The sequence below is a fragment of the Protobothrops mucrosquamatus genome, unplaced genomic scaffold, assembly GCF_001527695.2.
Source record: "Protobothrops mucrosquamatus isolate PMUCROS unplaced genomic scaffold, P.Mucros_1.0 scaffold5704, whole genome shotgun sequence".
Taxonomy (NCBI): domain Eukaryota; kingdom Metazoa; phylum Chordata; class Lepidosauria; order Squamata; family Viperidae; genus Protobothrops; species Protobothrops mucrosquamatus.
This window is the reverse complement of record NW_015391555.1, coordinates 13,111-28,864: the sequence shown is the minus strand read 5'-3', so window position 1 is coordinate 28,864 and position 15,754 is coordinate 13,111. Positions and strand designations below refer to the sequence as shown.

The following is a 15,754-nucleotide window of genomic DNA, read 5'->3' as shown; positions in this document are numbered from 1 at the left end:
CCGTCACGGCGTTGGGGAAGGCGGATGCGGAGGCTTTCAACCGGGATAAGCACGAGCTGCAGTATAGGAAGGGCGAAGTGGATTCCTTCTGCCGATACAACTACGGGGTTTTCCAGAGCAATTCCGTGGTTGGCCGGAGAGGTGAGTGGGGGAGGGGGAGTTCCATGGGGGGGGAGGAAATGCGGGACACCCCCCCCCCCTTTTCATTTCATTTATTAGGACTCTCCCGGAGAAAGATGTATTCTGTGCTCTCCGATCTATGAAATTTATTCATTGGTATTTATTGATATTTGTTGATACTCCTAAACCGCCCCCCTCCCTCCCTCAAAGTGGGGATCTGGATGGCGTAGGAGATAACATTACCCCTAAATAAAAATGTATAATAAATAAGGTTAAAAATTAAATTACCCTTAAACAGTTTGAAATTCTACAATGATGACAATGAAACATGTCAAAGGGAAGAAATAGATTCCTCTCCTTCCCATCAGTCCCACGATCTTCCTTCTCTTCCCAAAGTCCAAAGTTTCCCCTGCCCAGAAAAAGCAGGACCCAAAAAGACCTGGACAGATTTGAAAAAGGGATCCTATCCAACAAAATGAGTTTCAGTGTGGAGAAAAGCAAAGTCTTACACTTAGGCAGGAAAAACCAAAGTTTCAAGTACAGATTAGGTGAAATCTGGCTCAAAATCAGGGGGTCCTCATGGGGAGCCTCACACTGGAGGTCGTTGTTGAATTCAGAGGCAATCCCCCCTCCCCCCTCCCACGTCCTGTTCCTCCCCATCTTTTAAGTATAATTTTATCTTGACTGTGAATTCCATTTTGATTGCTATAGAAATATTTATCTGTTAGGATTTTAAGGCTTTAATGCTGTAAGTTGCCTAGAGTCATTTTATCACGAGATGGTGGCAAATAAATTTAATAAATAAATAAATGTTCTGGTATTATGCCTAATTTTTAAAATTGTGATTTTATTTTGAATTAGATCCTTACAATTATCTGAAACATGCTCTGTGTGTCTTTCCCATCTTCTGGGTCTCTTTCCAGCTCCCCCATATCTGGCAGGAAATTCCTTCTGTCTCGGGGTGTTTCCAGCATTTATTCCGGTTAAATTTGTGCAATTTGATGATGGAAACTGATCCCAACCAGGAAGGATTTACGTTTTCCCCTCTTTCAGGATCCCCTTTAATTTCTTGCTGCAATTTGCTTTGGAAATGAGTTAAATAATATTTTCAGGACTGAAAAGGGATCTTGGCCTGAACTAACCCACTTCATCTCCGGTTCTGGGCCCTCCTGTGTCTTCCCCGTGTCCCTGCTCCTCCCCCTCCTCCCCTCCAGCCAAGCCCACCGTCTCCATCTCCCCCACCAAGCTGGACCCCACTGCCCCCAACACCATCCTCCTCTGCATCGCCAGGGGCTTCTACCCCGTGGAGATCGAGGTCCGGTGGCTGAAGAACGGGCGGCCGGAGGAGGAGGGCGTGGCCTTCGGGGAGGAGCTCCAGAATGGAGACTGGACCTACCAGCTCCAGGTGATGCTGGAGACCCAGCCCCAGCGGGGGGACGTCTACGCCTGCCAGGTGGGGCACGCCAGCCTGGAGGCCCCCATCACCGTCCAATGGGGTGAGACCCTCCTCTCCCTCCCCTCCTGCTCTGGGGACCCCATCCTGTCCTGAGAAGGGGGGAGAGACCCTCCCTGTGGGGGGTGGAGCTGGGATGGACCCTCCTGGGGGGGGGAAGCTGGTCCTGATCCTCCTACTCAAGGGGGGCTCCTTCTCCTTCCCCAGAGCCCCGTTCCTCCAACTCTACCAGGAGCAAACTCTGGACGGGGATCGTGGCAGCCGTGATCGGGGTGATCTTCTTTGCCATGGGGCTCTTCCTCTACTTGAAGAGCAAGACAGGTGAGTCTGGGGGGCTGGATAAGATATTGTGGGGAGGGGAGCATCCAGGGGAGGCCTCTCAGCAAGCTTAGCAGATGGCAAGGAGGCTCCCCTGGGAAATTTGCTTGGGAAATTCTGTTCTCTGAGAGTCAACTGTATAAGTGAGCATCCTGCAACCTATTATGGGCTATCGATGGGGAGGGGCCCCCTGAGTCCTCCAGCCCATGAAGGGTTCTGATTGGCTCTTTTTCTCCTTCCAGCAACTCCCATCCAGCCTCCTGCAGGTGAGTTTCTCCTCAAGTTATAAATGTTTCTTTAACATTCCTTAATTGTTCCTTTTTAAAAAAAAAATGTGCCTGAACAAAACCTCCTTGCTGTGGATACAAGAGATTTTTGAAATTTTGGGCAGCTTTTCATTACAGAGACCTGAAAATGTATTGCAATCAAAAACAAACACACACACATAAACACTAAAATCTGACTCCAAGTTTTGGGAAATTGCAAAAGGGAAGGGAAGTCTCCTTGTGACATTTCACAGAATTTCTGGCAAACTGATACCCAGCTTTGCTGCCATGCCCCATCCTGACTCCATTTTCTTTGTTAATATGAAACGTTTGCGGGGGGGGGGGGAGGCCACCTCTCTTGATTAACTCCCTAATTAAATCAATTAAAGAAAATTCCATCAGCTCCAGAAGATGAATCGCTGGTCCTTTGCATCCTTTTCCTCCCTCAAAGGGGAAGCAATTCTCCCTCATTCTGTCCCTGCCTATCAACCACCTTCCTGCAGTGTGGGTCTTCCTGGGGGGGCTGTAAGAATAATATGTTATTTACATTGAAGGTTTATATTCTAATTTTCCTCCTCATCTCTTTTTCTTCAGCACTCATGAATTAATCCTGCCCTCCTTCCTGATTCCTGATGGGAAAGGATGATTTTTTGTTTTTTTTAGTAGCTGATGAATTTCTGTCTTTCTTGCAACCTCTGAAAAATGGAGGCTCAAAATTTTAGATTGGGGAGAGGAGGAGACTGGCAGCCTGGAGCTTCTCCTCCTGAGACCCCTCTGGCTTTCCTTTCAGGGCCTCCCTTACTTGGGAGGGAGGGATGGAGACCATCTAAACTGATCCCAGGGACTCCGGGCCTGCCTGTCACTCCACACACCCAAATCTCTCTCTGCTTTGAACCCACAGCAACTTCATCTCCATCACTTTTCCTCCAAATCCCTTCCCCTTTGCAATAAAAGAATAAAATTTAGATTGTAGGAAAACCCGGGAATTCCTCCTTCCTTCCTCCTCCTCCTCCTCTTTCCTTCCCCTCAGGAGAATCCCCCCTTCTCCCCTCCCCCTCCCCAGATTGAGGCCTCCGCTGCCTCCGGATTGACCATCCCGCCTAGTTTAGGCCTGAAAGGAGTAGATTAGTAATCAGAAATTTCTAATGAGTCTAAAGGTGGATAGAAGAAGCCACCTGAAAGTCATAAATTCAGACAAATAAGAAAAGCAGAGGTTGCTAGCTAACTGAAATCGCAAGTAGAGGAAACACAAAAACTGAGGATAAAGTTTAGCGCTTAAGGCAGCAAAGGTATAACCGCAAAAAACTAGAGATCATTATAAGAATTGAGCTTTGTTTACAGAATATTAGATGGTGATAGATAGGATGTGCACAAAGGGGCTTCCTGGAACATGGTGAGGGGGACAGTGGTTTTAGGCGATCCAGATAGTTTATCAGATGATTAGGGAAGGGGCGTTGAGTGCGATAGGGGAGGGGGGAATTTTGGGTCGGGGGTAGGATATAGAAATGTGTGAAACAGCTCTTGAAGGTGTAGCTGGACTCCTCCGTGTGTTTCAGCTCACCCAAGCCTTTGCAAACGCTTCTTTTGAAATAAAACTTTGTTGCTGGAATTCCAAGTGAGTTTGTTTGTTTTGGCATCTTGAGCCACGTTCCAAACAGTCCCGAAGCCAGAACCGGTTCTGGAGGAGGGTGGGCAGATCCCAGGGAGCGAAAGGGGCAGGACGCCTCCCTCCTCCTCAATCTCTCCAAGCCCTGCCAGATGGAGGGGACCCCTGGGAAACCCTCCATTCCTGCTTCCCCTGGAGAGCCTATTCCATGCCTGGGAAGCTGCTGGAGCTGGAGGTTCTCCTGGTTTCAGCAGGGATCTCTGGCCTCCTGAGTGGGTCACAGGATGGGGCCCCAAAAGCAGAGAAACCCATCAAAGGTTTACGAGGCCCATCGAGCGATTCCTGGAAAGCCCCTGGGCATGTGCAGAGAGACTCTTCCCTGCTCTTTGGATGCTCTGCTGTGGTGAGATCCTCCTTATCCTTCAGATGGTGACCTGGTTTGGGGCTGGGAGCATCATGAGGGCCCCAAATCCTTCGGCCGCCTTCCAGCCTTAAGGCAGGATGGGAACTCCTGGTTTCAGCCCAGCCCCTTCACTGCCCCCACAAAACCTTCTCTTCTAGTCCTCATCCATAGGGGGGGTAGTGGAGGATCCCTGAGGAGACCCCTAGCTTCAGATCAGCCCTGGGGTCTCCCTCGGGTGCAGGAGGAAGGCCTGATCTGCCTCTCCATCCGTGGACCGGATCCCCTTTGGCATCTCTTAATCCCTGAGGGGGGGAGGTGTATGAGGTTCCCTTCTGCAGGGCTCCCCAAATCCTGGAGCCTAGACCAGCACTAGGCCCCAGCATGGCCAGAAACCGGGCCACACAAACAAGTGAAGACCCCTCGGCGGATTGCAGGCAGCACCGGAACCCAGGGGCCCCTCCTCTGGTGCATGGAAACACCTCTCCCCACGGAAAGGGTCCCTGAAGCCCCAAAGGTTTGGGGCCGCTGCCCTACCAGGTTCCTAAGGGGCTCTAGAGGGGTGCTGCAGAGAGAGAGGGGGGTCCTTGGGACAAAAACCCCGCCCAGAGCAATGGGAAAGGGGAGGAAGCCGAGAGGGCAGGCAAATGGAAAGGCCACCCTGGAACTCAGAGGAATTTGGGGGGATCCCTGGGAAATGGGGGGCCGGGAGTTGGGAAGGGCGCCCTCAGCCTCTTCCGGTGAGGGGGACAGAGGACCGAGGGGTTGCCCCACCTGGAGACTCAGCCATGGGGCGGAGCAGGACAGTCCTGGAGCTGCCCTGGGGAAGAATCCGGGCTTGTTGCCTGCTGGATCAGGGCCAGTTCCTCGGTTCCGCTTCGGAGGAGCCCAACACTTCAAGCTGGGTGGGGGGAAGTGAAACTAGAGTGCCTGTATGGGGAATTGTACAAAGGGGTTGCTAGATGTGTTTGTGTGTGTGTGTGTGTGTTTGTGTAGAACTGGGAGTGGCAAAGAAAACTCAGAGAAAATCAAAATATTGGGGGGGGCACTATGGGAACTAAAAGGGCATCTAGTCCACTCCTCCAATCCAGGTGCCCAGAGAAAGGAAGATTGGTTGAGAATCATGCGGCGGGGCGCAAAAGTCAATCCACACTCCCACCCCTCTGGAGCTTGCATGAAACAGCCCCCCCCCGAAGCTACAGCCCAAGACTGAAAGGATCCCCCTCCCACTTTCTCCGCTTCTCTCTCTGCTCCGAATTATCTTCTCCATCGGGTGAAATCCACGAAGACTCTGCCCGGAGACTGATGACGGTGCAGAAGGGAGGATTCCCATTGGTCCCTCCGCTTTTCTGGGCCCTCCCAATTCCGTCGTGCGAGGAGAACGCCCCCTCCATCCCCATCCAGACCCTCCGATTCCGCCTCTGGGGCTGGGAGCCTCCGCGTCTCTCTCCCCTCTCTCTGGGTGCGCTGGTGGGGCGGCTCCCCCTGATGCTGCTGCTGCTGGTGGTGGGGGCGCTGGCCCGGATCCCCGGAAGCGAAGGGGGCAAGGAGACCCCCGGTAAGGAGGGGGCTGGGCGGGGGCAGGTTTGTGGGGGAGGAGGGAGCTGGGAAGCACCCCCGATACTCGTGGAGAGAGAAGGGGAAGAAAGCTGCTAGCTCTTCAGACGGTAAGAGTGACGGGAACCGGCAACAGCCTCGATCTCTGCGTGGTCTCCTCCCCCTTCCCTCCCCGGTTCCCCCCCAGGACGGCGGAGAGGACCCCCCTCTTTCCCGATTGTAGTCCAGGTGGGGTGTCGCAGCTGGGGCCCTCTCTCTCCCCCCCCCTTTAAAATGGCTGGGTCGGAGTCGGCTGCATGGAAAAAGAAAGGGGACGGAAAGCGAAAGAGGGAAACTGAGGCATTTTCAGACCTGAATCCACACAAGGAAAAAGCTGCATTTTGGCCAAAGTGTTTTTGCTTCTTCAAAGACTTCATTTTTTCTTCCCAAATCTCAAATTTGAGGCTTTCAAAGCCAGGCCAGAGTTGAGTTTCGGTCCCTTCCCGGGGAGGCTCTGAATTTGGGGAGGAGGCCAAGAAACCCCCCACCCCATAATCCCCCCATTGCTCTATCGGGACCTGGAGGGAGGGGAGAAGTGAGAGAGGAGGATTGGGGGGGCTCTGAATTGCCCCCCTATGGGTCCCCAGAACAATCCCTATTGTGAGGGGGGCTGGAGACCCTCCCTTTGAGATGCTCTTGGGGGGGCTGCAGGGGGCCTTTCAGGGGAGGGGGAGAGGACACAACTATGAATCTCGAAAATCATCCCAAGGCAGGAAGATGGGCTGAAGATTGGGGGGTAAAAGATAAGTTGGGGGGACCTAGGGAAGGTGGGTGGTTGAAGGGCTGGGACCCCTCAGGAGTGTCACTCATGATGTCCTCATTGTGCCCCCTTCCCCATATTCCCCTCCCACAAAGGAAGAGAGAGAGTGGAGGGTATGGATATTACTTTCCCTCCACCCCAGAAAGTTTCGGGAGATCTCTTCAGCCCCCTCCCCCAATAATTCCTCCCCCTTTAGATCCAAAGTTCTCTACAGAGAGTAGATTTGCTAGACTAGTTGAGTTTCTGCCTGCCTTTTTCCACCCGGGGAGGATGGAGGTCCCGCAGGAAGTTCCTCCCCTCCCCCTCTCTCTTTCCTCCCCCCTCCAAACCACCCCCCAGCAAGTCCTCCTCCCACTGGCACTGAGAGAGTTCCCCCTGTCTCTTCTAGGGGGCGCCTTCTGCCAGTCTCTCACGGAAGGCCTCCCCCTCCTCCTGCTTGGTGTATGGGCCCCTCCTTTGCTAGTGGCTGGGAACAATGGGCCCTGGAGTCCCTCCTGATGGCCCTCCTCCTCCTCCTCCTCCTCCTCCCTGCAGCCCATTTCCTGGTCCAGTGGAAAGTGGAGTGCCGCTTCCTCAATGGGACGCAGCGGGTGCGATTCCTGGACTGGTACATCTACGACCGGCAGAAGATCAACTACTTCGACAGCGATCTTGGGAAATACATGGCCGTCACTCCGTTGGGGCAGCCCAATGTGGACAAGTGGAACAGTGATAAGGCCTACCTGCAGTACCTGAAGGCCTGCGTGGATTCCGTCTGCCGGCACAACTACGAGATATCCCAGAGCAATTCTGTGGTGGGCCGGAGAGGTGAGTGGGGGAGGGGGAGTTCAGGAGGGGATCCCGGGACCCCCCCTTCCTTTCATTTATTAGGATTCTCCCGGAGAAAGATTCCCTCCTTATATATATATTCTCTCCTCTCAGATCCACAACATTTATTCATTTGTATCTGTCGCTATTGATGGATCCTTCTAAACCGCCCCCCCTCCCTCCCCCAAAGAGGGGCTCTGGGTGGTGTAGGATAGAATGTAACACTTGAATAAAAATAAGGCTAAAATTTAAATCACAGTTAAAAAAAACGTGGAATTATACAACACTGTGTCCTGGTTCCCGCTAAAGATCCCAGGGAAGGAAGCAGACTGGAGAGATTCCACTCCGGAATGCAAAACTTTCTTGGGCAGAGAATCCGGGCACTGAAGGAGTGGGAAACCAGCTCTGGCCTTTTGGGGCCAGAAGGACAGATTAAAAGTATAGGAAGTCCCCCTCCCTCTGAGAGAGCAAGACACACACACACACACACACACACACACACAGAGTTAAGGCCCGGATAATTGTTCTGAGAGAAATCCTTCCTCTGCTAGGAACAATCCAGCAGGACCTTCCTTGCCAGACTAAACTGGTCCAAACACCTCGGATTGATTCCCCCTCCCACCGGCATCTCTTGGCAAGCCACAAGATAACAAGGGCTGCACCAAAATAAGACTTGTTTAAGCTTGACATAATGACAACTAAACACCAAAAGGGAATTATAAATTATAACCCATAAATAAAAAAAATGTATTAAACAGAAGGTTGAAAATTAAATTACCCTTAAAAAGTTTGAAATTCTACAATAAAGACAATTAAACATCAAAAGGGAAGAAATAGATCCCCTTCCTTCCCATCAGTCCCATAATCTTCCTTCTCTTCCCAAGGTCCAAAGTTTTTCCTGCGCAAAAAAGCTTTCCTCCAGAAAATCCATCCAAATATTATAATTTTTTTGCAAGGGGGGGGTGAGAGCAGGAGGAATCCAGCTAGGTCTCTCCCCCTTGCCCAGTATGTAGGCAAGAATGATTAAAATCCAGTGGTAAAGATTAATTAAAGAGGGGGGGGAGTCAGGATGCTGACCAGCCCCAGAGTGCCTCCTCCTCTGTGCCCCCCAAGCAAAGCCCCAGAGCCCCATTTTGACCCCTTTCCGGAAGGCCAGGAGGGGGGAGGGGCTCCCTTCACCTCTGGTGCCCAGGATAAAAAATTAGCTTCCAAAAGTCTGGAAAAGGGAATGAGTGAAGGCTCTTTCATCTGCTGCGCCCTTTCCATTCACCTTTTACTTCTTTTTATTCTTTGTTCTTTATTCAGCCTCATTTGTAGGTTTAAATCCAAAAACCACATAAAATTCACAATCATCACTCAAGCTTTAAACTAAGATGTAAACCCCCAATCACGCAGAATCCTGGTCTAGTGTTTCCTTTGCCCTGAGAGTAGTAGACTTAGATTTCAGCCAGGCATGCAACAGAGTAGACCACAACTTACTTCTTGATAAGCTAGAAAAAAGTGGGATAGACAGCATCACTCCCAGATGGATCTGCAGCTGGCTGAGAATCCCTACTCAGTGAGTAGCCCTCAATGGCCCCACATCCGCATGGAGGGAAGGTAGCAGCTGCAGTGGGGAAGCATAAGGCTCCGTCTGAGGCCTAGTAAATTCTCCAATATCTTCATCAATGACTCAGAGGAGGGAATTGAAGGGGAAATTCATGAAATTTACAGATGACACCAAACTGGCAGGAACAGCCAACACTACAGAAGACAAATTAAGATTCCTGACTCTTCTAGTTGAGCTGGAGCCCCATGGGGTAGAATCACACTGGGGGGGGGTATTGAATTAAAAGGAAATCTCACCTCCCCCTCCATGCATCCTGTTCCCTCCTCCCCATCTTTTAACTATAATTTTATCTTGATTGGGAATTCCAGTTTTATTGCTATAGAAATATTTCCCTGTTGTGTCTCCCCCGTGTTCCTCCTCCCCCTCCTCCCCTCCAGCCAAGCCCACCGTCTCCATCTCCCCCACCAAGCTGGAACCCGCTTCCCCCCACACCATCCTCCTCTGCACCGCGAGGGGCTTCTACCCCGTGGAGATCGAGGTCCGGTGGCTGAAGAATGGGCGCCCAGAGGAGGAGGGCGTGGCCTTTGGGGAGGAGCTCCAGAACGGAGACTGGACCTAATCAGCTCCAGGTGATGCTGGAGACCCAGCCCCAGCGGGGGGACGTCTACGCCTGCCAGGTGGGGCACACCAGCCTGGAGGCCCCCATCACTGTCCAGTGGGGTGAGCCCCTCCCCTCCCTCCCCTCCTGGTCTGGGGACCCCATCCTGCCCTGAGAAGGGGGGAGAAACCCTCCCTGTGGGGGGAGCTGGGATGGATCCTGCTGGGGGGGGAAGCTGGCCCTGATCCTCCTACTCAGGGGAGGCTCCTTCTCCTTCCCCAGAGCCCCGTTCCTCCAACTTGGCCAGGAGCAAACTCTGGACGGGGATCGTGGCAGCCGTGATTGGGGTGATCTTCTTTGCCATGGGGCTCTCCCTCTACCTGAAGAGCAAGACAGGTGAGTCTGGGGGGCTGGATGAGAGATTGTGGGGAGGGGACCATCCAGGGGAGGCCTCTCAGCAAGCTTAGCAGATGGGAAGGAGGCTCCCCTTGGAAATTTGCTTGGGAAATTCTGTTCTTTGAGATTCTACTGTATAAGTGAGCATCCTGCAACCTATTATGGGCTATCCATGGGTAGGTGGACATTCTGAGTCCTCCAGCCCATGAAGGGTCCTGATTGGGTCTTTTTCTCCTTCCAGCAACTCCCATCCAGCCTCCTGGAGGTGAGTTTCTCCTCAAGTGATAGATGTTTATTTATCATTGGTTAATTGTTCCTTTTAAAAAAAAATATGCCTGAACAAAACCTCCTTGCTGTGGATACAACAATTTTTTGAAAATTTGGGCAGCTTTTCCTTACAGAGACCTGCAAATGTATTGCAATCAAAAACAAACACACACACACAAACACTAAAATCTGGCCCATGTTTCCAAGTTTGGGGAAATTGCAAAAGGGAAGGGAAGTCTCTTTGTGACATTTCTCACAATTCCTGGCCAAGTGATACAAGTGATACAAGTGATGCTGCCACCCCCATGGTCGCTGGTCCTTTGCATCCTTTTCCTCCCTGAAAGGGGGGGTGATTCTCCCTCATTCTGTCCCTGCCTATCAATCACACCTCCTGCAATGTAGGCTTGTCTGGGGGGGGGCTGAAAAAGAGAAATAATAAGTTATTTACATTTGTATTCTCACTTTCTCCCCATCTCATTTTTCTACAGCACTCATGAATTAATCCTGCCATCCTTCCTGCTTCTTGATGGGAAAGCAAGTCTTTTTTTTTTTTTTAGTATCTGATGAATTTGTGGCTTTTCCTCTGAAAAAATGGAGAAGAATGGCAGCCTGGAGCTTCTCCTGCTGAGACCCCCCCTCCTTTCCTTTCAGGGCCTCCCTTTCTTGGGAGGGAGGGAGACCATCTAGACTGACCCCAGGGACTCTGGGCCTGCCTGTCAGTCCAGAACCTCAAATCTCTCCCAGCTTTGAATCCACAGCAGCTTCATCTCCATTACTCTTCCTACAAATCCCTTCCCTTCCCTTTGCTATAAAAGAATAACATTTATATTGTAGGAAAAATCCTGGAATTCCTCTTTCCTTCCTCTTCTTCCTCTTTCTTACCCCCCCTCAGAGATCCTCCCTTCTTCCCTCTCCCCCCTGGATTGAGGTCTCCCCTGATTCTGAATTTACCATCCAGGCTAGTTTAGGTCTGAAGCCAGAACCGGTTCGGGAGGAGGGTGGGCCGATCCCAGGGAGGGGAAGAGTCAGGACCCCCCTCCTCCTCAATCTCTCCAAGTCCTGCTTCCCCTGGAGAGCCTCTTCCATGGCTGGGAAGCTGCTGGAGCTGGAGGTTCTCCTGGCTTCATCCGGGGCCTCTTTCTCCAGGATCGGAGCCCGTTTGAGCCCCTCACAAGCCCGGGAGGCTCCTGCCCCATTCGCACCCAGTGCCCCATCCCCCCCTCTTCGGGGCCCTGATCCCCTCGGCTCCCCCCTCCACCAGACAATCTCCCCCTCACGTCCATCTCCCCCCTCCAAAAGGTGCCAGGGCTCTGGGGGGGGCGAGAGCTGGGCAGTGGCGTAGCGTGGGTTGTCAGCACCCGGGGCAAGGCAAGTAATTTGTGCCCCCTAACCCGTGGATTTTAGCACTTTCTCACTCCCACTGTTTCTCTTCCTTCTCCCCTCACTTCTTCGGTGCGCGTTTGCTGGGAGCCCACCCAGATTTGAGCATCTTGGATTCCGACTCTTTCTCCCACACTCCATATCCCCACGGATCCCTTCTTCCTCCCCCCACTCCCTTCCCCCACCCCAACACCGGCACTGCCCACCCCTTTTCCCATCCTTCCCGGGAGCCTGCGGGGGCGTGTCTAGCTTGCGATGGGACCAGCATGGAAGGCGATGCCGCTGCCACGAAGAGAGTAGCAGCCCCGGCGCCCCCCCCCCCCGCGCTCCTATTAAGCTCTCCCCTCCCTGGGCAGGCAGCGAGCTTGCAATCGCGCTTAGAGCGAGAGAGAGGCAGAAAGCGAGCCCGGCCCGGGACCTCCCCTCTTCCAGCCAGATAAACCTATAAGGTCCATGCCCAGCAAGACATACTGGGACTCTGGCGAATGACTGGGGNTCAGGAGGCAGCAGAAGGCGCTGAAAGGCGCCCAGGACACAGCAGACCGGCCTGAGAGGTGGGGAAGGCGGGCGAGGGAGCCGTCAGCCAACTTGCACTTTAGGCAGGGGCAGAGAGCTGCGAGTGCGAGCGCGCCCCCCCAGATGTTGCGCCCGGTGCGGCCGGCCCCCCCTGCACCCCCCACGCTACGCCTCTGCCTTCCCTTTTCCTCTCCCCTCCTCGCCCCCATCTTCACAACCCACAAGCTGTCTTTGGATGCTTTTCGAGGCGTCTTTCCACTCCCCCGCCCAAATAGACCCCCCTGCAGCCCTCCAAGACCCTCTCAAAAGAAGGGGCTCCAGCCCCCTTCGCTAAAGGGATAGTTTTGGGGAGCCAATTTAGGGGAGCAATTCAGACCTCACTCAACATCCTTCTCCCTCAGTTCCCCCCAGCAATGGGGGAATATGGAGGGGGGGGTTCTGGGTCTCCTCCCCATATTCAGAGTCTCCCCCAAGAAGGAATCCAGCTCAACTCTCCCCTCCTCTTAAAATAATGGAGATTCAGAAGAAAAACTGACGTTTCAAAAACACTTTTGCCAAAAAGCGTCTTTTTTCTTATACTTTTGGTGGCTTCTCTGGATTCAACTCTGAAAATGCCTCAGTTTCCCTCTTTCATTTTCGCTTTCCGTCTCCTTCCTCTTTCAGTGCAAGAAACATCGGGGCTCGGGCGCTAATTCGGGGTGCGCAAGGTCCCCCTCCCACCCAGCCACGGGGGGGAGGGGCGAGAGAGGAGCCCATCTGCCTCGTATCCCACTTGGGCTGCCTTCCCGCGACCCCCGCCTCACCTCGGCCACAACCAGGGAAGAGGGGAGGGGGCTCCCTCTACGTCCTGCGGGGGGGGGATGAGTCGAGGCAGGGGCGGAGACCACGCGGAGATCGACGCTGCCGCAGCCTCCCGTCTCTCTTGCTGACCCCTTTCCCCACTTCTGGGGTCCCAGCCCCTTTCTTCCCACCCACCCCCAGGGTCTCTGACGGCCCCTCCCAGCCCCTCTCCTCCCTCGACGAGCCCCCTCCTTACCGGGGGTCTCCTTCCCCCCTTCGCTTCCGGGGATCCGGGCCAGCGCCCCCGCCACCAGCAGCAGCAGCACCAGGGGGAGCCCAGCGGAGCCCATGGAGGCCGCCCCACAAGCGCCCCCAGAGAGACGAGAGACAGAGACGCGGAGGCTCCCAGCCCCAGAGGCGGAATCGGGGGGTCTGGATTGGGGGGGAAGGGGCGTTTCCCTCGAACTTCGGAACTGGGAGGGCCCAGGAAAGCGGAGGGACCAATGGGATTTCTCCCTTCCGCAGCGTCATCGGTCTCCGGGCAGAGCCTCCCTCGACTTCACCCGATGGAGGAGATAGTTCGGCGCAGAGAGGGAAGCGGAGAAAGTGGGAGGGGGGTCTTTTCAGTCTTGGGGGGGGGACTGAAGCTTCGGGGCGGGGGGTATTTCATGACAGCTCCGCAGGGGAGTGTGCACTTCCTTTGGGGCCCCGCCCCCGCATGATTCTCAAACAGCTCTCCTTCTTGGGTCTGGCCAGTTTAAAGAAAAGAAGAAACAGGGGCGACATGATAGCAGAATTCCAAAATTTGAGGGGCTGCCCCAAGGAAGAGGAGGGGGTCACGTTACTCTCCAAAGCACCAGAGGGAAGGATGAGAAACAATGGTTGGAAACTGATCAAAGAGAGAAGCAACCTGGAATTAAGGAGGAAATTCCTAACAGTGAGGACAATTAACCAATGGAACAACCTGCCTCCAGAATCGTGGGCGCTCCATCACTGGAGACTTTTAAGAAGAGACTAGACCACTAGACGGTCACTTGTCTGAGATGGTACCATGGGTTCTCCTGCTTGAGCAGGGGGCTGGACTAGAAGACCTCCAAGGTCCCTTCCAGCTCTATTCTATTCTATTCTATTCTATTCTATTCTATTCTATTCTATTCTATTCTATATTCTATATTCTATATTCTATATTCTATATTCTATATTCTATATTCTATTCTATTCTATTCTATTCTATTCTATTCTATTCTATTCTATTCTATTCTATCCTATCCTATCCTATTCTTTGTGCCCCTGGACTGGAGGGGTGGACTAGATGCCCTTTTAGTTCCCACAGTGCCCAGGGGGAACCCAGGCTGGAGCTGCCGAACTTGAGGGGCTCCTCTGGGCTCCTCCCCTCCAATATGGAAAAAGGAAGCCCCCAGTAGCTGCATTGGATGACAAGAAGGGAGGAGCAGCCCCACAGGCAGCCAGGATTTGGGGGTCACACACAAACCCCCCAATCCGAAGGGAAGCTGCGGGAAACCCTCAGCTAAACTAGGAAGGACAGAGTCTTTAGGGATCCCTCCTGGTCCAGCTGGATCCTCTCACCATCCTCCCCTCTTCCCGGGGAGGGGGGGGAATTTCCCCTTTCCCAAAGCCTCTCTTGGGGGTCCTACCCCCTTTGTGCTCCTTCCCCACAAGCATCGGGGGTCCCTCCCAGTCTCCCCCTGCCCTCCCACCTCCTTACCGGGGGGTTCCTTGGCCCCCTCCCTCCCAGGGATCAGGCCAGCGCCCCCACCAGGAAAAGCAGGGGGAGCCCAGCAGAGCCCACGGATGCTCCCAGCCCCAGAGGCGGAATTGGTGGGCCTGGATTGGGGGGGGGGAGAGCATTTTTTCTCTCTCAAAGTCAGTCTTGGGAATGCCCAGAGATCCGGAAGAACCAATGGGAATTCTCCCTTCTGTGGCGTCATCGGTCTCCGGGCAGAGTTTCTCTCGACTTCACCCGATGGAAGAGGCTGTCCGGCGCAGAGCGAGAAGCGGAGAAAGGGGGGAGAGAGAAGGGTTGGGGGGGGGGGGGGATTTTATGGGGAGAGAAATCAGCCCTGAAAGAAAAAGAAAAAGAAAAAAATTGCATATCCATGGACAGGATGTATAAGAGGATCTGAGCAGATTTTTTTCCTTCTAAAATATCTCAATATTATTTTAAGAAGGATGGAAGGATGCACCGTATATTAAATAAAATAAATTTATAACACCTAATTATAACCTGGAATATTACTGGAAATTCTGTGGACTTCAGTCATCCTAGCACCGTAATATATAGGATTACAGCCCTAATCATTAAAGTCTGAAAACCTTCTCCCCCCCCCCCCAAACTATCCAAAAAACCAGACATTCTGTTTCTTATGTTTCACTACATCAAGAGAAAACATTTTTTCTTGTCTTCTGTGGAGATTCGGGTTGTGGTCAGTTACGCAAAGGCGGGTCAGGCAGATCCTCCATTCCTGATTCTGCTCAAAAGAGCTCTGGGGGTCCAGAGGGGGCCTGAATCCTTCCCAGGGATGGGGGGGCTGGAGGGGTCAAACTCCCCCCTGGCCCAGCACCAGCCCCGGCAGGCCAGAGCCGGTTTTCCCCCCCTGCAGCCGAAGGAGGCGGCAGAGTCCGAATCTGCCCCCCAGTTGTGTGTCTGGACACAGCCCGCACAAAGTCTGTCCCAGATCCAGGCAGCCTCTGGGGGGGGAGGGGCGTCCATCGCTCGCCTGACCCGGGCAGAACCTCTGGGCTCCTTTCCTGCTTCCCCCCCCCCCCCCAAATATTGTGATTTTCTCCGAGTTCTCCCTGCCACTCCCAGCCCTACACACACACACACACGCAAACACAGCAACTCCTTTGCACAACCTCCGAAGAGGCGCTTGAGTCCCGCTTCCTCCCCCCCCCGCCCCCGCCCTGAAGCGCTGGGCTCC

At 53.4% G+C, this 15,754-nt stretch overlaps 1 protein-coding gene and 1 pseudogene across 1 annotated transcript; both read left to right on the top strand.

The window, feature by feature from the left end:
- Window positions 1–1,366: 1,366 nt before the first annotated feature.
- Window positions 1,367–2,765, top strand: LOC114923643 (DLA class II histocompatibility antigen, DR-1 beta chain-like; the record flags this gene model as incomplete). Its single annotated transcript, XM_029286900.1, has 3 exons — window positions 1,367–1,616; window positions 1,781–1,894; window positions 2,752–2,765. Coding segments are annotated over 3 exons (378 nt in total), but the record flags the coding sequence as incomplete, so codon positions are not given.
- Window positions 2,766–6,334: 3,569 nt separating this feature from the next.
- Window positions 6,335–11,765, top strand: LOC107299913 (annotated as a pseudogene).
- Window positions 11,766–15,754: the final 3,989 nt, after the last annotated feature.